At 40.1% G+C, this 20,307-nt stretch overlaps 5 protein-coding genes and 1 non-coding gene across 7 annotated transcripts; 2 read left to right on the top strand and 4 right to left on the bottom strand.

Annotated features, from left to right (window-relative positions):
* Positions 1 to 185: 185 nt before the first annotated feature.
* Positions 186 to 1,649, bottom strand: LOC137965612 (oxygen-evolving enhancer protein 3-2, chloroplastic-like). The gene is made up of 3 exons (XM_068811882.1): positions 1,277 to 1,649; positions 540 to 835; positions 186 to 435 (listed from the first exon to the last, which is right to left on the bottom strand). Exons 1-3 carry the CDS (start codon positions 1,593 to 1,595, stop codon positions 337 to 339), a joined length of 714 nt encoding a protein of 237 aa, XP_068667983.1. The 5' UTR covers positions 1,596 to 1,649; the 3' UTR covers positions 186 to 336.
* Positions 1,650 to 2,897: 1,248 nt separating this feature from the next.
* On the top strand, positions 2,898 to 9,867 carry LOC137965602 (kinesin-like protein KIN-14C). Of its 2 annotated transcripts, none has more exons than XM_068811871.1 (17): positions 2,898 to 3,262; positions 3,432 to 3,701; positions 3,836 to 3,980; positions 4,068 to 4,177; positions 4,363 to 4,482; positions 4,574 to 4,777; positions 5,467 to 5,676; positions 5,773 to 5,847; positions 5,940 to 6,086; positions 6,162 to 6,300; positions 6,399 to 6,508; positions 7,161 to 7,322; positions 7,855 to 8,057; positions 8,340 to 8,421; positions 8,522 to 8,626; positions 8,719 to 8,823; positions 9,398 to 9,867. In XM_068811871.1, exons 1-17 carry the CDS (start codon positions 3,206 to 3,208, stop codon positions 9,584 to 9,586), a joined length of 2,433 nt encoding a protein of 810 aa, XP_068667972.1. In that variant the 5' UTR covers positions 2,898 to 3,205; the 3' UTR covers positions 9,587 to 9,867. The 2 variants fall into 2 exon arrangements, with proteins under 2 accessions (XP_068667972.1, XP_068667973.1); XM_068811872.1 differs by having other exon boundaries at positions 2,898 to 3,267.
* Positions 9,868 to 9,876: 9 nt separating this feature from the next.
* LOC137965613 (photosynthetic NDH subunit of lumenal location 3, chloroplastic) lies at positions 9,877 to 11,313 on the bottom strand. The gene is made up of 3 exons (XM_068811883.1): positions 10,709 to 11,313; positions 10,294 to 10,580; positions 9,877 to 10,137 (listed from the first exon to the last, which is right to left on the bottom strand). The coding sequence occupies exons 1-3, from the start codon at positions 10,989 to 10,991 to the stop codon at positions 10,039 to 10,041; spliced, it is 669 nt and encodes a 222-aa protein (XP_068667984.1). The 5' UTR covers positions 10,992 to 11,313; the 3' UTR covers positions 9,877 to 10,038.
* LOC137966783 (U4 spliceosomal RNA) lies at positions 11,178 to 11,329 on the bottom strand. Its single transcript, XR_011116274.1, has one exon. It is a non-coding gene; the product is annotated as a U4 spliceosomal RNA (small nuclear RNA).
* Positions 11,330 to 11,621: 292 nt separating this feature from the next.
* Positions 11,622 to 13,664, top strand: LOC137965434 (putative pentatricopeptide repeat-containing protein At3g49142). The gene is made up of 3 exons (XM_068811715.1): positions 11,622 to 12,090; positions 12,138 to 12,212; positions 12,382 to 13,664. Exons 1-3 carry the CDS (start codon positions 11,622 to 11,624, stop codon positions 13,578 to 13,580), a joined length of 1,743 nt encoding a protein of 580 aa, XP_068667816.1. The 3' UTR covers positions 13,581 to 13,664.
* Positions 13,665 to 13,765: 101 nt separating this feature from the next.
* On the bottom strand, positions 13,766 to 16,201 carry LOC137965607 (beta-amylase). Its single transcript, XM_068811878.1, has 7 exons — positions 16,041 to 16,201; positions 15,532 to 15,930; positions 15,290 to 15,454; positions 14,938 to 15,201; positions 14,637 to 14,846; positions 14,315 to 14,554; positions 13,766 to 14,228 (listed from the first exon to the last, which is right to left on the bottom strand). Exons 1-7 carry the CDS (start codon positions 16,113 to 16,115, stop codon positions 14,022 to 14,024), a joined length of 1,560 nt encoding a protein of 519 aa, XP_068667979.1. The 5' UTR covers positions 16,116 to 16,201; the 3' UTR covers positions 13,766 to 14,021.
* Positions 16,202 to 20,307: the final 4,106 nt, after the last annotated feature.

Below are 20,307 nucleotides of genomic sequence, written 5' to 3'. Positions count from 1 at the left end.
AGTGCACTATAGGTCCCTTCAGCATTACAGCTCCTCTCTGCTATAAAATCAGAGAGGCTCAGAGAGAGATCTTAGTCATCACTGCTCGTAACTGCTCTTAGCTCATTGCTTTTGATTATTCATATCGAATCTTTCGGATTTACTGCTCACTTATTAAGCCCTTAGCAGAATCCATGATTCCACACTGCATCTTCCAATTTGACACTGTATCTTTTCATAATCTCTTTTGTTTCCAGAAGTAGATACAGAAGCACAGGTAGTTAATACACGTTGAATCCAAAAGTGAAAAATACAGAGAAAGTTGTGATTACAAGAAGGAGATTTGCACTGTTCTTTCTATCCTAGCTTGGCGATAACATCGTTGAGGGCTGCCACTGTCTTAGCATAGTACTTCTCAGCTTCAGGGGTGCTCTTGATCTTTGCTGCGTGGTCCAGCTGCCAATCAAAATGCCAAAGAGGAAGGCACTGTTATTCTTCTGTCATGTAATAATCAGATAGGGTATATTGCATAATGAAGATTGAAGTTTTTTTCGTCTTACATTATCGATGGTGGCGAAGAGCTTTCCCGTGAGATCCTTGAGGGACTTCTTCTCCTCCTTGGGCTTGGCGGATATGATGGTGTTGAGGTCGTATCGGAGGTATGAGGCCTTGAGGCGAAGATCGTTCATCACGTATGGCCATTCCTTCTTGTCGATCAGACCCTTTACGCCCAAAATGTCTTTGGCGGATTCTTTCGCCCTAGCTGCGGCTTCAGTTGGAGAAACTGCCTGAATGTAGAACCGGCTCTTTAGAGGCAAGTCGAGGTCTCTTGCCTCGTCGGAGTTCAGAGTTCCAGCTGCCGTCACAAGAAATAGCAGGAAATACCGAAATAAGCTATTCAATTACCATCACAATCAACAGTACATTTTATAAATAAAGGTGGTAAGCTTCATAGAATCAAAGATAGCAGTAGATTTAGTTATCGGTAACCTTATATTGTCATTTGAAGAGGATTGGAGCTAGCTTAAGAAGAACTCGACAATCCGTCACAGATGGCCATAAAACTGCAGGAGCAGAAGAACACAAACGAAATCTTCCGTATCTGCAGTTTTCCTTTTTGGACATCAAAAGACTAAAAAATTGAGTAAAATGGCGACATTGTTTTCCCTAATCTACAGCAATGTTCCACAAACTTTAAGATCATGTATCCATTCCGTTGTTGTACCTTCTTCTGATATTGTTTAATACGGTAAGAAAGGGAACAGAGAAACAAAAGAGGAAAGGAAAGGTAACTCACGCAATCCACCGGAGGGCAGGGGCGCTGGTCCGACCTTGATGGACTTAGCGTCAGCAAGGACGGCCTTAACGAAAGATCCACTCGCGATCCCGGCAGCAACGAGTCCAAGAATAGCCCGGCGGCTGCTCTGAACCACGGCGTCACTGCTCTCAGCCGGCACTTGCTGAGCTCTAATCGTACCAAATCCCGACCTGTTAACCGCCAACCGGCCGCTTCCTGCGGCGTTAAAGCTTCTAGACCCGCCGATATGGAGACTACCGTCCAGTACAGCTTGGGAGGAGCCGCGTAATCCAGCCATGGACGCCATTGCCTGCGCCATCCCTCTGCTTTCTCTTCTCTCCGGACTCGTGAGATTTCTATTGGACGCAAGAGCGAAATGTGTGGATTTTATTTGGATTTTGTCTCCCTTATCTGCCTCTTCTTCTTTGGATAAGTTCCCGTTTCTAATTATCCAACGACAGATGGACACGTGTCGGTCTTGAGCCACGGTACTGGACAAGCTGGATTTGGTTCAAGAGTCTTGCCATTAACAATATGCCACGTGGAACAAATGAGATTACGCCTGTCTATGTTTTTTCAGTCACAGTCACTTGATATAATACTACATTAAAAATGAAATTAATATTATAATCTAATTATAAAGATAGTGACTCAGTTGACTCATTGGATCGGCTGTTTCACGGGTTGAACCGGGTCAGCCTTAAATTGAACCCGATTCAACTAACCGGTCCAGTCCCATTTTATAATACTGAACCCCTGTTTGGTTCGTATGCCTTCCGAGTTGACAACCGGGATTTCAGGGTCTTCTTCCCGAAGCAGCCAGCACCTGTTAAACCAGATGAGTGCCGTGCACTGTCGGCTGGAATACGTCGCCAGTACGCATCTTCAATGCTTTTCCTTCACATTTGCCACAAGGTACACATACCAGTGCCGCGTAACTATAGCGAAGGATGAAGGGTCTCCATTAAGTTTGGTGGAAGACCTTCTTCATTAGAACGCCGTCTCTCCATTGACTGCTTCACTCTGCTAATGAATCAAAAGCCTTTCGAGAGGTGAGACTACAAATCGATAAGCTTCAAGGTGGGAGACGAAGACCTGAATAAAAATTTCCGAATCTTGATCCTCAGCATTCTAAATTTGAACCCGGGTATAAACCGGAAAGCGTAGAGAAAGGGACCTCCGAATTTGTACTCGGAACCTAACGAATCGAAGTGCCAACGACTGGTCCGGCAGCTTCAGTGCCTGAGTGCTTCAGTTTTGCCATGAGCGGAGCTAGAAGAAGTCAAGTTCAAAGCGACGCTATGGAGAGCTGTTGATCTGTTATTTAGATCATTGTCCACGTTTTCTGACTTAACTACGGATTTACTTCAGGCCAGGAGGTGGGTCCATGGCGAAGTGGGCCCACAGTGATGAGCTGCTGAATACGGATGCGGCAAGGAATCGCAAGATGTGGACCCGTGGAGGTAGATCAATTCATCGCTTGATGGGGTCAACTCTGGTAATCTGGATATCACTTAGGGGTATTTATGGTATTATATTTACTGAAACCCTGATGCCGCTCGATCTCATTTCAAAAAGATTCAAACTTCGTTTGCCCCTCATAGCAACAAAAACCCAAAAAAAAAAAAAAAAAAAGAAACTAGAGAGTCAGATGAAGATAGAGGAGAGAGACTAAGAGAGTGAAAGCAACGACAGTCACCCAGAAGAAACTTTTAAAATTTAGTTTTTTTTTTAAGTTCTGGTTTGTCTGATTCACCGTTCATTCGAGGTTCCCTGTCTCGGTGCACGGTTCTGATCCCTCGCCTGTTTCAAACGCAATCTCTGGACCCACGAGAAGCAGACGAAAGCAGCTCCATTTCTAACTATCCGTGTCCAATATCTCTCTCTCTCTCATACTATATTTCTTCCCTGGTTTCGTCTTCTGCAGAAATGTCTTTTAGAAATGCCGCAAAACCCCCTTCCAACGTCACCCGTAGCCCTTCAAATGTAAGGTTTGCTCCTCTTTCTTTCTCTCACTAGGTTTAGGGATTTCAGTCTCTCTGTGACTATTGGTTGTTTTTCCTGGTTTCGTTCTCTCGGTTGACCATTTTTTTTTTTTTTTGAAATATTTGGGTTTGATTTTATATGTTTAGTTATTATCTTTTTCTAAATGTAGAAGAAGGAGAATATAGATGAGATTCCAGTAGACAAGAGGCGCAAGATTGGTGTTGGGAAGATGGTGGGGCAAGCAAACACGCTCCGTGCGCGCCAGGCGTTCTCTGTTCTTAATTCCGGCCAAGATCTCAGCAATGGCGGCGGTGATTCGTTGAGGAATGGGGCTTCGGATTGTGGAAGTGCAGTCGGCAGCATTGAGTTTAGTCGTGAGGAAGTAGAGGCTCTCTTGAACGAAAAGAAGACGAAAGGAAAGAACAAATTTGATTACAAAGTTAGTGTCGTTTCCTTGCTGAAAATGTTTTGAATTTTCTGGTTCATTTAATCCATTTCAGTACTATTCACTTATGATTCCTTTTTGGTACAAGTTTGGATCCTCTTTCAGATAGTTAAATTCTGTTTTCTTAGGGAAAATGTGAGCAAATGACTGACTACATCAGGAAGCTTAAGCTTTGTGTTAAGTGGTTTCAAGAGCTCGAAATCAGTTATCAGCGAGAGCAGGAAAAACTCCAGAATATGTTGGAATCTTCTCAGAGAAGAGAAGCCGAACTTGGTATCAAACTCATAGGTTTTTTCATCTCATTTATTTGACTAATACAGACAAATTTTCATTCTATGCTTTTGTTTAAATATTTGTCAGAGGCTCAAATGAAAAACAAAGTAGAGGAGCTTAATGCTCTCATTGCCCAGTTAAGGGGGCAAAATACCACTTTGGAAGAGAAACTTTCCAAGGAAATGGCTGATAAGTCGGTAAGAGTTTGAATCTCATTAATATTTTCTGAAAATCATAGATTTAAGAAATTCATTAAATGTATGCATCTACATCTTCTTGTAACTCGTTATGCATTAGGTTGATAGGTATTTCAAAATCGAGTAGTTCAGGGGATAAATTTTATTTTGCTTTGTTTGCTTTATTAATTGTATCTAAGTTACAGGCAGCAATGGAATCCTTTAAAAGAGAATCAGAGGCAAGAGTTGCGGTTGAGAAATCGCAGATCTCTCTATCAGAAGAGCTTGAAAAGGCCCTGCAGGAAGCTCAAAAGGCTAACCAGCATGTACAAAACTGACTTAGATTCTACGTGTGAACTCCTTGTTCTAATGTTACCATTTTTAAGATGATGATCGGAAAATTTCTTTTTCTTGCAGATGTCGTCTCTTCTTGATAACCATAAACGCCTGCAGGAGTATAACACGAGTTTGCAGCAATACAACAGCAAACTTCAAATGGATGCTTCCACTGCAAATGAGACCATTACAAGGTTAAATAAGGAAAAAAATGCTATGATGGAGACCCTTAGCAGTTTAAGGGCACACACTGCTTTGTTACAGGAACAATTAACTTCTACCAGAGTAAGTTCATTACTTCTCTCTTACCTCCTTGGAGGTGATTTCAGCAAGATGTAGGATTAGTTACATGAAGCCTTGTAACCCCCATTTAACTTCTCCCTTTTTTTATTTTATTTTGAGTCTAGACTTTCATAATTTCAATTTTCTGTTGCCCAAGCAATTCAGAAGTGAATATATACTACATCTAGGAAAATGAGAAAAAGGATAGACTATATGCAAAGGAAAATACAAAAAGTGCTTCTTGCAAAAAGATTTTTTAGCCATTTTGTAACGGTGATGTATCCATGGATCTTTTCCTTCAGAATGCATCGTGTATATGTACCTCACATTAAGAGACCCTTGTATGCGGATATTAATCTTAAACTATGCAACCAAGATCTATCTAGGTGATGTGGCTTTTGATCTTGTATTAAATGCTCGTGTCGTGTATATATTATCATTCAATTATGTTAATAGCTTATGTTATTGAAGTTTCAATTTGCTGGTGTTCTGCTTATTGAATTTTAAACTTTAACACAAGCACAATGAGACACTTTAATTGGACCCATTGCATATGCTTGTGAAGCACTGGTCTCAATAGTATACTCCATGTGTTCAAAATCTCAATAAGGTTTATTTTTTATTCTTTTTCGTTGATTATCCACAGAAACAACACCTATATCTTGTTGGTTTTTCCTTGTTTGCTTTTGTAGACATCTCAACAAGATGCAGTAAGACAGAAAGAAGCACTAACTAATGAGGTTGTATGCCTTAGAGCTGAGCTTCAACAAGTTAGAGATGATCGTGATCTGCAAATTGTACAAGTTCAGGCTCTAAAGGTTGAGCGAGAGCGGTATTATGAATTGACAGGAAAGTCAACTGCTGAGCTGGAAAACCTGACAACAAAAACCAATTTACTTGAGGTATGTTACTTCTTCAAAGGGGGATCAAATGAAAGAACTTTTCTGAGTTCACCGTGTTACTTCAGTATTTTATTAACCGCAATTATTTTTCTGTAGGAGACTTGCTCATCTCAACTAGAACAACTAAGAACGTTGCGGCATCAGCTAGATGCGGCAAATGACAAGCTGAAGGTACATCTTTCATGATTTGTTTCTCATCATTCTGTTATGTTGCTTGACTGTTTTTGGTGAAGTAGAATTTGACAAGATTTTCATTATTGCAGCTGGCAGACTTGTCAGTCTGGGAAAAACGGGCAGAGTGTCAAGATCAAGAGAAAATTATAGAGGACTTGGAGAATCGTCTGGCTGAATCAGAGCTCAGACTTAGAGAAGGAGAGGAGCTGCGTAAAAGACTGCATAATACAATATTGGTATGTTTGTATTTGCCTTCTCCTAGTGGTATACTATAACTTATTCAGTGCTGAACAGTCTACTGTATGCTGCAGGAACTCAAAGGGAATATTCGCGTATTTTGTAGGGTTCGGCCTTTATTACCAGATGATGATTGTGGTAGCACAGAAACATCTGTTTCTTATCCTTCCTCCACAGAGCTGCTTGGACGGGGCATTGAGTTAACATATAATGGTAAAATTTTAAATTATTTACTTTTTAATTTTTTTATATGAATGGTTAGTATCTAGACCATATGCATTGATGCTGATTTGTGCTCCTCCTGTTGACAGGACAAAAATACCCTTTTTCATTTGATAAAGTTTTCAGCCATGATGCCTCACAGCAAGAAGTCTTTGTAGAAATATCGCAACTGGTACAGAGTGCACTTGATGGATACAAGGTATTTTCTTGGCACGTGATTTATTGTGCTTTATTATAGCAATGAATTTAAAATTTGCTCTGGGATTTGGCTAAGTGGCCACATGAAAGTGGCTGTTAGTTATTTGTTGAAGCCTCAAATGTATTCATTGATGTAATCAATCTCAGCAGAAGGAACATGTGTGTTACCATTCTCATCAACTGCATTTTCATTGTTATAAAACCAACACACATTCAACATGTATTGCTTTCAATTGCAGCCTGATGCAACTGTTGTTTCTCTGGATATGGGATTTATTTGGTTGCTATTAGTTCATTGCTATATCATGGTATGCTGATAACTAAACAATTATGTGCTAATTGAGATTTGGTTGTCACTGATTATGAAATTATTAAGATTTGAAGGCATTGTTGAAATAATAGTCAGCAAATTGCAAAAAATGAGGATACAAATGAACATCAGGAAGTACATAAAATCGTTACTGTAATCTTTCTTTTCAACGATGATACAAAAAGCAGATAAGATCTACTTAAAGAATCTTGGTCGGGCAATGTTGTTTTCTTCTTATTTCATATGGGTTTTAACAGTTACTGTTACTGGTATTGTGGTTGTCACCACGTAAACGCTTAGGGAAATATTTTTTCACTCTACATTTATTTTGTGGTGCTTCCAGGTTTGTGTCTTTGCTTATGGGCAGACAGGATCGGGTAAGACCTACACAATGATGGGTAAGCCAGATATATCTGAGCAGAGGGGTTTGATGCCCCGCTCTTTAGAGCAGATGTTTCAGACCAGCCAGACAAAAACATCACAGGGTTGGACATACAAAATGCAGGTTGGATTGATTTTACTTGTTCATTTTTATAAAAGTTATTTTTTTACAAAAAATTTCTTTTGGTAAAACATAGTTCTAAATACCAGACTTGAGTATTGCATTGAACTGTGTTAAATTTGAAATGGCTGTCTGGTGGGTTCAGATCACCCCAAATCTTTGATTTTTCATTAGATTGATGAATAGGCTATTTTAAAGTAGCCTTCCAGTTAGCCCAATCAATCTCACTTGCTTAAGTGATATGGTTAGATAAAATCAAGATTCTCATGTCTAGTTAAGGGTGTCACACTACACTGGATATTGTCCTACAAATTTGACATATTTCCTGTTTTATTTTTTATTAATATCTTACTGGAATATATAAACCTTTCCTAATATTGTCATTTATGATATGATCTGAATATTACTGGCTGTAAAACCAAGTTGAACTGGAACTAGACCGACAACAAGTTCATGGTCATTATGTTTTTTAAATCTTGATTAACATGCTTGAAGACAACAAATTGAATGAATGATATCTCTCACTTATGTTCAGGCTTCTATGTTAGAGATATACAATGAAACTATCCGCGATCTTTTATCGATGAACCGGTCAAGTGGTGGTCCTGGCTACAATGGGAAGCAGCATGCAATTAAACTTGACACAAGTGGCAATACATATGTATCTGATCTGACGATTGTAGATGTTTGCAGCATCCAAGAGGTTACATCTCTTTTACGCAAGGCTGCACAAAGCAGGTAGATCGATTCTTTCAATAATCAAAACCTCCTCCCTAAAGCATGGAATTTCTCTCTTCATTGTGGTGTGCATTTTTGAATGTCCCATTTGTTTTGACTATACAAAAATTTGGTGGTCTAAAGTATGGTTAAAGTTTTTGTGTGAATTAGTTGATCATTCAGCTTCTTTTTGAGGTTGATTGTTACTAATATTTATGCCTTTTGTAGTTGTAAATTACTGCACTGAGGGGTGTGATTCTTCTTGAAATGAAGATGATAGCTGAACTATATTTGCTTGCACAGGTCTGTAGGTAAAACTCAGATGAATGAGGAATCTTCAAGAAGCCATTTTGTATTCACTTTGAGGGTTACTGGAATAAACAAGGTAATATAGTCTACAGGTGGTATTGTCCTTTTTCCATGCCTAAAAAATATTATCCTTTGTCTGTTTGCCCTTCCTCTAATTAACCATTTGACTTCTCTAGAGCACTGAAGAACAAGTTCAGGGGGTCCTCAACCTAATCGATCTTGCTGGAAGTGAACGTGTTTCTAAGAGCGGGTCAGTTGGTGATCAGCTGGATGAAGCTAAGGTAATAATAAAATGTTTTGAGCATTCACAATTATTGTCTGTTTGCCATATTATTTTTTTCCAAAATTTGATTGAGTTTTCTCTTTTGTTCAGGCCATTAATTTAAGTTTGACAACATTGAAGAAGGTTATCTCTTCACTTACAAAGAAAGCAACTCATATACCTTACAGGGAATCAAAGCTTACATACCTTCTCCAGGTAGAATAATTAATGACTTTTTTGACATTTTCAAAGAAAAAAATGTTAGGAATTTTACTTGTTTCATTTGCAGCATTTTAGCTTTCTAGAAATTCTATATTTTTATAGTGTTTACTATTTTTTAAATTAATGCTGTCTTTCAGAAGAAACGGAAGTTAACAATTGTGGATTAAGAATGTTTTTTTTTTTCTTCTTCTGTTTTTCCCCCTCTTTTGGACGATTTACAACATTTCGGATCAAGTAAGCATTTAGACTGCATTCAAAGGTATCCTGGAGTGCATTGTGATTACTTGTAACAATTAATTCTTATCATTGACATAGTATAGATGTGCAATATGGTTGATGATTGCTTTTGAGTTGCTTGTCATTTGCCACTGATTTTTAGTGAAGTCTTGCTGTTTAATTTACCTCATGCCCGAGATCCCTGCCAATTTGCAAGTTTTAAAACTGAATGTTTCTGGTTTATTTTACTCGGCTGTTTATTATGGTGGGATATTTCACCTTGTTTTTTTTCCATCTGTTAACCATGAGACATTTCTCACTAATGGAATTTCTCTTCTATTGACTGGTACAGCCTTGCCTTGGAGGTGATTCCAAGACACTGATGTTCCTTAATATTTCTCCTGTACTTTCTTCTGCCGGAGAATCACTGGACTCACTTCGGTTTGCCAACATGGTTAATGCTTGTGAAATTGGCACCGCTCGTAGACAGATCCAGATGCGGTCTTCTGAATCTCGTTTGAGTTGTGGACCTCAAGGCTGAAAGGCTCAATAGTATACTTGTTGCGCTTTCTTCTGTTGTTTCCTCTGATTCTAAATGTAATCTCTATGTAGTTAGATATTTTGAAGGAAACCCATCGAGATCTAACATGATGAGGTGCTTGTAATTTGTATAGTAACAAATCAGATTTGGGAGTCTAGTTGGAAGAATTCTCCAGCTTGCTGATGGGTCTCTGAATTGTACGTCTTTTATGAGTTTTTTTGTTTTGTTTCTGTGTTTTCATTTGAATTCCTTTCTAATGACAAGAGTTCTTTCTATTCTTATGATAACAATTGGGTGATTTTCAACTGTTTTTTGGTAGGCAAATAACGTCGATTTCTCCTGCTACATCTTTGGTGTTTGTGTTCTTTACTAATATATCTAAAAAAGGAAATGGTTTGGCTACATCAATTGTATTGCTGAACATTACCAGATGGTCACAGAAGGTACAGATGCTATGCCATTCGAGTCATGACTTCTTTGAGCAGGTTCGTTGTATCCTCATAGTACGAGATGATTTCCGATTCCTTGCGATTCTTGACTGCATCTTCGAGCTGCAAATAAATTCATATATAATTAGTAAAAGACATCGATAATGCGTATGCTGAAGCAGCTCCTAAATTCTTTCTGAAGTGTTTCTCAGTGGATAGTCTGTAAACCCAGTCATGGAAACAACAAGTTGTAGTTGAAACGTTTGCGTGGTTGATCACCTTTTCCACAGTATCGAATAATCTGTTGGCAAGGTCTGTTAATGGCTGCTTCTCCTCTGCAGGAGCAGCTGAAATCACTATATCGAAGTCGTAGTACATGAAGGTGGATTTCAAACGAAGGTACTTTCTCATGTAGCTCCATGCGTCTTTTCCAATGAGATCGCCGAGTCCAAGCAGATCAAAGGCGTACTTCCTCAACCTGTATTGACTTCCCTGGGGACCTATATTCGCCATGTAAATCCCAGGCCGGACAAAAGACCGAGTGCCCGTTTCTTCATTTGCAATTTCTGCACACGAAAGTCAAGTTTTTTAACTAGCAGTAATGAATCTGTTTCAGAAATTTGATAATGAGAGACGAGATCGGTTTTCTAAGACAAAATGAACCTGCTGCAGAGGAAAATTTGTAGCCACTTACTGTTAGATATACGAGGAATTGGTATAGGACCAGTGTACCAAAAGCCATTGTCTTCTGCAGCCCAGGCGATCCCGGTGACCAATTGTCCGCTAAGAGCGGCGAAACCGAACCCAATTGCAGCCCTTCTTGTGGTTTTCACGGAGATGCTGTTTTTGTTTCGAGTTTCGTGTTCCTCGCCGTCGATTCCCAGAATTGCAGCTTTCCCATTGCTCATCTTATCAAACGACTTCGGTTTAGGAAACAATGTATAGGAGACTGGAGTGGAACTAGCAAGACGAGCCATGGTGTTTGATTGAAGACCGCTCAGACTCTTATCTTATAAATCTTTATCCCTGCACGCTCAGCTGCAGGCCACGAGAGGGAGATAACCTGAAGAAAGCTCTAAGGGTAGTTTCGGCAATTACTGCATTCTCTGTAACGTAAGAACTGGGGCCTGTAACCCTGCTGTATTTTGTATTTGAATTTGTAGGGCTTTACCCTGGTAGGGGGCCCTTCCAGAAATTCTCGATGGCCAGGGCAGAACCCAGGCCAAAGAGGGGGTTTGGAAATAGTTTTCAACCAGCAATTGACGCGCCTCGGTTAATACCTCACTAGCTGCGTCATTGCCCCAAGCGCAAAGATGAGAAACTCTTGGTTCTGGATTGGATTTTATATGCAATCATTCTCTGCAGTGTTTCTTCTTTTGTCTATGTGGGACTAAGCTGTAGGTAACGAGGCATTTTCAGTTAATCTTTCGAATTCAACCGCTACCTTCCCCCGGGTTTTGACTGGCTCTTCTCCGCTCTTCTTCATGAATGGTTCCTCTACCCTCGGCCCCCTCAAATTCCCTCTCACTTCACTGCAGTGTGGATCGCTCCTGCAGACGCTCACAAACGCCAAATGCCTCCAAAGTGGCCGAAAACTCCACGCCCACATGATTGTTTCTAACGTTCTCCTGGACAACACGTATCTGAGGACCAAGCTATGTGGCATGTATGCTGTATGTGGAAACATAACTGATGCTCGTATTCTCTTTGATCAAGTTGTTCTTAAAAGTTCTTTCTTGTGGAATATTATGATAAGGGGCTACGCTTGTGGCGGCTACTCAGGAGATGCACTTCTTTTGTACCGGCAGATGTCGACTTTTGGCAGAAAAGCGGACAAATTCACCTACCCGTTTGTTGTTAAGGCTTGTGGGGATCTGCGAGTTGAGGAAATTGGAAGAAGAGTGCATTGTGAGATTATTGTCAACGAGCTTCAGTGGGACGTTTTTGTTGGAAACTCCCTCGTTTTTATGTATACAAGGTTTGGTGATGTAGCGTCCGCAAGGAAGTTGTTTGATGGAATGCCTACGAGAGACTTGACTACTTGGAATACGATGATCTCAGGGTATGTAAAAAACGGTGAACCAGAAGAGGCTTTGAGGCTTTTCTGTAAGCTTGTTGAGGAGGCTGGATTAAAAGCAGATGCTGTGACGTTTGTCAGTGTGGTGCCTGCTTGTGCCGATTTAGGGGCGTTAAAGCAGGTAAAGGAGATTCATGGCTATTTGGTAAGGACTGCTATAAAACGTGATGGTCCTTTGATCAATGCTTTAATTGACGTATATAATTGTTGTAATTTTATTGTGGGTGCGAGGCAATTGTTTGAGGAGATGGGAAATAGAGATATTATATCATGGAATTCAATGCTTGCAGGCTACATTCGAAGCAATGATGCTGTTGAAAGTTTGAGGCTTTTTAGGAGATTGCATTTGGAAGGCTACTTACCTGATCAAGTTACTTTCATAACTGCGCTGGGAGCTTGTGGTCAGATAGCAGCATTACAAGTTGGGACGTGCATTCATGCTTTTCTTATTAGAAACAGATCTTTAAAAGACTTGATCCTGGGGACTGCACTACTAGACATGTATGCCAAATGTGGGTATTTGACTCTTTCTCATAAAATTTTTTATGAGATGCCTGAAAATAATTTGGTATCTTGGACTGCAATGATTTCAGCTTGTGGGCTTCATGGCAGAGGAAAGGATGCAATAACTCTTTTAGGCCAAATGAAAGAGAAAGGTATTAAGCCGGACAAAGTTACCATTACTTCAGTTTTGTCAGCCTGCAGCCATGCAGGCTTGGTGGAGGAGGCTCGTCATATTTTTAACCAAATTGTGAAAGAGCACTCAATGAACCCAAGTGTTGAGCACTATGCATGCATGGTGGACCTTCTTGGACGAGCTGGCCACCTTGATGAGGCATTTAGGCTTTTGAAAAGTATGAAATGTAAACCGACTGCTGATTTGTGGGTGGCACTTCTATCTGCCTGTCGAGTCCATCGCAACCTCAGTCTAGCAGAAATTGCAGCAAGACATGCCTTTGCTTTGAAGCCTGAAGGTGTTGGATCCTATGTTTCTCTCTCAAATATGTATGCAGCAGAAAAACGATGGAAAGATGTAGAAATGGTCAGAGCCATCTTGAGAAACAGGGGCATAAAGAAAGATCCAGGGTGCAGTTTTATTGAATTTGACAGAGTGATCTATCGGTTTCTTGTGGGAGATAAATCACATCCACAATCAGATTGTATATATTCTAAGCTGGACGAGTTAAGGAACTTAGTGAAGGGATGTGGCTATGTGCCAGACACTAGGTGTGTACTCTATAATGTCGAGGATGGAGTGAAACAGAAGATGCTGTGGGATCACAGTGAGAGGCTGGCTATAGCCTTTGCACTCATCAATACACCCGAAGGGACGCCTGTTAGGATCATAAAAAATCTTCGAGTCTGTGTGGACTGCCATACAGTCACGAAACTCATTTCAAAGCTGGTCAGAAGGGATATTATTGTGAGAGATGCTCGTCGGTTTCACCATTTTTCTCATGGCTCTTGTTCCTGTGGGGATTTTTGGTGAAACCTAGCAAGAATTATTGATATCATTTTTAGGGAATAGTGCCTTCATTTTCTGGTCGACTGTACTGAGGTAAGGCTGGCCCCCCGTGAACCCAACCACCGTGCCCAGTTCATCCTTTTGGGATTTCTTCAGTCTAGTTTGACATTTACCGACACAATTGTTGATAAGAGGTGGGCTACCACAACTTTGTAAAATATAACTTCAGCTCGAAAATGAGATGACTGATTTATCATTTCAAGCTTCTTATCATTTCAAGCTAGGCACCCTCATCATCTATCATGGACTACTATATTACATATAAAATCTATCTGCTCTACGGAGGATTTTTCTATAGTAGACGGCAAAAGAAACCAGGAGCCCCGCATCTTTATTCTGGTCTTCAACATCAAACTCTACCACTAACTCAAGATTGTGGCTGTTATTTATCTCTTTAATTCAACCTCAGCCTAAGATAGATGTGACTGTGCCTGCTACTCCATCTATCAATTCTGCCAGGTTGCCACCGACACCCAAATCTGTCTCAGGGTCCCATGGGAATGGCTTCTCAGGTGTCGTTGCCTCAAGGAGTTCCTCAATTGACATCTTCGGTTTTGATCTTTCCAGAGGAGTTAAGGGGTTGTAATACTTTTGTGGATCTGGGCAGTATTCCTGAAATACCAGTGAGACAATTGAGTTAGCTTTTGTAAATGTAATTACTGAGAGAAACAAAATATAAAGCCAGGGAGGCGGTTTACCTGATCAGCATGCATTTTCCTGACAAATGTCTTAAAGATCCTGAAATTTTTGGATTTCAACAATTCATCAGACAGACGAAGGTAAGTCATTGCAGCAATCCTCAGTTTTGGAGGTCCATTACTGTTAATCCCATTTGGTCTTGCATTTCTCAGTATCTGGTTATAACCCGTCCTGTCATATCTGGAGAGTGCGTTCTCACATCCTACTTCTATCTTCTCTCTCCAAGCACCACTGAACACCTGAATCATGTTAACCCAAATTTATTATTGCAAACATTTACGATTCTTTCAGAATCGTAAGATCGTGTATCACCATTTTTACCTGCTGAACAAGCTCTTCAGGTCCACTTTTTGCCTCTGCACTCTGTTCTGAGTCTCTCATCTCGACGCATGTAAAATTCAACATCGCGTAATGCCTTGAGAGCATTCTTGCTATGGGTCTGTACCCATCTCGGTCATCCAAATTGTAGTATCCTGCCATGAGCTCGGAGGCGTGGCTTGGGTCCTTGTACCACCAGTGAATACCAGAGACCTGTTTTAAGGATCAAGTCAGATTTGAGTTCAAAGAGATAAAGATGGAGAAATCTGGAAAACTATGGTTTGAGTCTCTGGGTACTATTTGCCTTTGCTGCTAGCTTGAGTGGATAACCAAGGAAGACCTGATTTGCTGCATCAAGGATCTGATCACCATGCATCATTAAAGTGTTTGAGTACCATGTAAGAAAGAACTTCCCTTTTTCAGACACATATGTCCCATCTTCTCTGAAGAATTTTGTGTCTTTAGGCCTGTCATTATACTCCCCTGCATCCTCAGGTAATTCCCAATCGGGATGGCCTGCGAGTGTTGCTGCTTCCTTGAATTTTTGTTTCAGATATTTGTCATAGGACTGCATTGGTTTAACAATCGAAACTGAGAAAAAGTCTTTTTTATCGCTTTTGGAGAATTTGCTGTGGATATATCAGTAGAAAGTTTACCTGAAATTCTCCAATTCCAGGAAACACCCACCCTTGGTTTTGTGGATAGGAGGGATACCTGAGCTCACCAGCAGGACCAAGCCCCACCTCAATATCAGTAAAGAAGCCTTCCTCTAGCAAGTCTGCCATCGTCTCCCTGAAGCTCTTCATGTAATCAGTGTAGAGCTGAAATAACCAAAACCATGACAAACTTCAGAAAGAAGCAGAGACGCATTCTCAGATGCAAAGAAAGCTAATCAAACCTCCACAGCCGTCCTGCCATCAAAGAGTGGCTGATCGTCAACTCCAATAGTGAGATACTCGATGTTCCTCGTCCCCTTTCTATTGGTGTAGTAGATGTCTGGATTAGCTTCACCGATTTCGCGCACCCATTGCGGGATGGGGATGTTCACGATATCTCCGACGTTCCCACCACACTGATGGAAGGACATTATGGCTTGCATTTTCAGCCCGCACTCTTTCACCAGCTCGAACAAGCTCCTGTAACCATCCCATTCGTACTGCTTTGGCCCCTTGTTTTCTACGATGCCCCACCAGATATCTGCCATCACCCCATCCACGTCTGCTGACTTGAGGTCCTTCAGCTGCTTCCGAAGCTCCTCCTCGTTTTCCAGCTTATTCTCGGACGAAACCGCAGCCAGCTGCCCCAGCAAAGTTGAAAAACTAACATAAACCTTCTGCTTCTAGCTAGTAATGCAGAAGAAAATGAGAATAACCACAAAATTAAAGAAACATAAGTTAATGTACGTACTGGGAGCATCACGTAGACGGGTACGTAATTTGCGAGTATCTTCTCTTTCTGAGTTGACAAGATTGGATCCTGCATCGTGAACGTCTTTAGGAAGATGAAGAAGGAAGACGAAGAGGAATGAAGAACAAAAAGGTGGCCAACGGTTTTAATTTCAATAGGACTCTGCTCTGGAGCATGAGCATGAAGCTGCTGCTCGTGTCCTTTTAAAGGTTTCGTCGTGAATCATTGCCTGTCACTGTAGTTCCTTTCACCTGTCTGATTTACAATTTACATCCGTGTCATTATCTTCCATACGGTTCGTTCACGTGGTTCTGAATCTGTGGCAGTGGCAGATTTGGTTGGTATGGTGGATTTTTCACGTGGTTCCAATCTGTGGCACTGGCAGATTTGTTTGGTATGGTGGATTTTAGATGTGGCCGATATATCTTCCTCAAAATTAGAGTCGCATTTTTTACAGCAATCCGCCATTCATTTAGGAAAAAAGCAGCTATTCAATACAGCGACGTTAACGGTCCAGTGACCGCTTTATTTATCACCTGAGAGAGTTGTTTGTTTTTTTTTTAAAGATAACTGTCTCGTCTGTTTTTCATTGGTCTGAGATTTCCGTCTTCTTGCAGAAAAAGGAAAATATAAACAAATTGATTTGATATTCATAATTCATTCATTGATATTTACCTGCATATCCGGAATCGGAGCAAGAAGCGCTACGGGCGACACAGGTCTGGTCCTTCTCGTGGGACCCAAAGAGCGAAGGCAGCCATGATTGCTAGATTTCTTGATCTGCGGAAACCTCACAGTACATCCATCCAGCTGATACGATCGACATGATAGGTGGCCAAATGTTCTTCTCACAAGCGAGGTTTTCTTGTATAGAGCTCTTGCATTCGAAAGCAACATGGTCTCCATTGCCGTCCGCAGTGAAGTTGCACAAACACGAAAGCTGAAGCTTCGGTTGTAGATTTTACACGAATGTTTATACCCATGAAAAAGGGAAAAACAGGAAGAGAGGAAACTCTATGTTTAAGAAATGGGTGGTGCTGATTCTCTTTTTTTCCCTTCTTTTTAATGGAGAAGAATCTGAACTTTGAAGTTCTTTCTTTTCCTCCTACGTCTGTCATTGTTACGCTTGTATTTGAATGGCAGGTACGTCGAAGAAAAGAAACGAAATTTAAACCACAATTCTCCATTCTGGTTTCTTTCCGCTCAGCTTTTCATTACACACAAACTTATTTATGATCGTGGCTTCCGAATCAAGGCAGCAGACACCAGGGAGATTTGACAGAAAGAGACGAGTAAAGGAAGTAAGAAGCCGGAGAAGCAGATCAACGAAGAATAAAGCAAAGGTCGTACTCCTACAAAATTACATTGCTTGCGGACAAGAGCAGGAGAGATTCAATAATAGCTGGGAGGTGATTTTCCTGCATTAGCTCAAATGCGAATCCTATCAAAGCTTGGTAAATGAAATGGGTCCCGTGGGAGGAATGGGAACAGATGAGGCTGCAATTACAATCGAATCAGACTGGAGATAAGGTTTCGATTTTCTGTGGGACGTGATTTTCCTGCATTGGCTCAAATGCGAATCCTAGCAAAGCGTGCTAAATGAAGCGGGTCCCCTGGGAGCAGATGATATTTCCTTGTGTAAGGCTGCAACTTTCAATCGATTCAGATTGGAGATAAGGTTTTGATATCTGCCAAAACGTGTTACATAAAGTGGGTCCCATGGGAGCCGACACCGACGACGATGCTGATTCCGCTTCTATAATTGACTTTTTTGCCCTCTTAGAGTGTCCTGCTCGTGCCAGATGGAAGTAAGGATATTTCCTCCTCTGCTTTTAAGAACGGTAGAATTTCTATAAGAAACTCGATGAACTTTTCAAAACACTTAATTGAGCTAGGCAAAGGTGCATAACTATTGTGCACTCACGTCCCTTATATCTTCAAAAACCTCTGATATATCCCACCAATTTTGAAAATTGAAACCAACATATGATTAGATTTGACAAGGTTCGAGCAATTCGTACACTGTAGCTTTCGATGATAGGTATCTTTCGGACTTGAACTTGCATCTAATTAGAATTTCACCATCCACACCGGTCCAAAGTGAACGAATCTTAAACTTGGACTTTATGTTTTGACTTTGAGAATACTAAACAATTAAGTGTTAATTTTGCATGTGAGTTCCATCAAGGTAGCACGTTACGACCATGCGCATGTATCTTGTATTGTGAGTGCCTCTTAGAAAATAAGCCCTAATTCTTTGTTAGAATACGGTCACACAGTCACACAGTCACACACTCACATCGGTAATATCTCCAAGGGTATATTGCAACTTTATACCCTGTTACAATAGCCTCAATATTATTAAGGTAATACACCAACCTCATATCCAGTGCAGTTGATCACCTACTTCATAGAGATGGGACATGAATAAAATTCACTCTAATTTGGTGCTCCTACCTGTCACTCATTTAGCTTGTTTTTCCCATTGAACTTTCATCTTGGGACTTCCAGTCAGATAGGTTGGGTTGCCATTGACGGTGACTCAAAAATAATAGGGTTTAATCCCATCCCCCCTCGAAGTATATTGTACTTGTCCTCTCAACAAGCTCTTGGTCAAGTGATCTGCCCAGTTTTCCTGTGATATAATATAACTCAAGGTTATAACTTCAGTAGATGTGAGTTTCCTCAAAATTTTATACCGAAGCTCAATATACCTAGATGACTTTCAATTATGATTTTTACTTTTAATTTTCCTAATAATCGTTTGATTATCACAATTAATTAAGTTAGCCAGAATTGGCTTATCCATCATGGGAATGTACGATAATAGACCCTAAGCCATTCAACTTCTCCACCAACTAATTATAAAGCTACCATCTCGGCCTCCATGGTAGATGTGGTAATCAAAGTCTTCTTGGAAGATTTCCAAGTGATAACCATACCACATAGTGTAAATACAAAACCATTCCTTTTCTTCTGCTCAGAATGCCTCTCACCTCTGAACCCATGAACGAGTAAACCACATCGAAGGACCCGGCAAAGCCACCCAATTTCCCAAATTCACTCTCCTCCTCAAAAATGTGATAATGTTAGGTGAACCAATCAATTGGAGACTCATGCTCAAAAAGAGCAGCAGAAAAATTGATTAGTAAATAGACTAATTACTTACCACATTAGTTGTTGAACACCTTTTTACGTATTTAATCAAAGCTAGATAAGAATTAAGAAGAGACAGATAATATAAGTGGAAAAGCAAAGAAAAGAAAAAGAGAGAAAATTATTATTTTTTATTTGGTATGAAAGAATATGTTAAGCAACATATGTACTTAACCCCAGGACCATAACATCACACCCCACCTTCACGAACCAATGACCACACGCAGCGACACTGGCCCGACCCGGTTTCTGCCGACCTACCAGCAACTTTAATCCAACCTCTGCGTGTCCTAGGAATCGAACTCGCGACGTGGGAGTCTGCTCTGATACCAAATGTTAAACACCTAGTTAATACTACCCAAAAGACCAGCCTGTTAGGAGCGGAAGACATAGGTACTTAACTCCAGAAACATAACAGAATAATATAGAGAAAAGAAAATAAGAGGGAAAGTCACTTTTATTCTTAGTTAATAAATGATGGAATTTTGAGAGAAAAGACAAAATAGAAATTATAGAAACTTTTAATCATAAAAAATTAAAAATATTACTAATTTTATTTTATTTTCTATTTTTCAGTGTTTATCTAAACAAGATAAATTATAGGTATCCAAATACGAGAAAAGAAACTTCTTTCCTTTTCTTTTCTTTTCTCTCGATTTTTTGTGTTCCAAACGAAGCCTTAGGGCTTTTTACACAATATAAACCATTACCACCAATCAATTTAGAGTGGACAAAAAGATAGGAAAAAAAGAAAGAAGAGAGAGAAAAGAGAGAAATAAACAACCATTGGTAAAGATGTGTCACGGGGGTGAGTAAATTGACCACTAATCCATTTATTCAGTCATTTAAGTAAAAAAACCATTAATACCTCAAACTTCACTTAATTATGGCTTAATTGAACAATAACTAAATCCTTATTTTATGATGGGCATAATTACATAGTGTAAAATTATATGACTATGACACCTTATTCTTTCATTAAAAAATAAAAAAAATTATAGTAATAAAAGATTTGAATGACTTTACTTAGATGATTATCCCTCCATACACCTTTACAATAAGGTTTACAATGCCCTATTTGTAGGTCAAGAGGGATAAACCCATTTATCGA

Source organism: Aristolochia californica, unplaced genomic scaffold (genome assembly GCF_029961685.1).
Source record: "Aristolochia californica isolate CCGP_79_NKW_82.1479 unplaced genomic scaffold, dmAriCali1.0.hap1 SCAF_5, whole genome shotgun sequence".
Classification (NCBI taxonomy): domain Eukaryota; kingdom Viridiplantae; phylum Streptophyta; class Magnoliopsida; order Piperales; family Aristolochiaceae; genus Aristolochia; species Aristolochia californica.
Note: the sequence above shows the minus strand (reverse complement) of the source record. Positions and strands in the feature narration are given on the sequence as shown.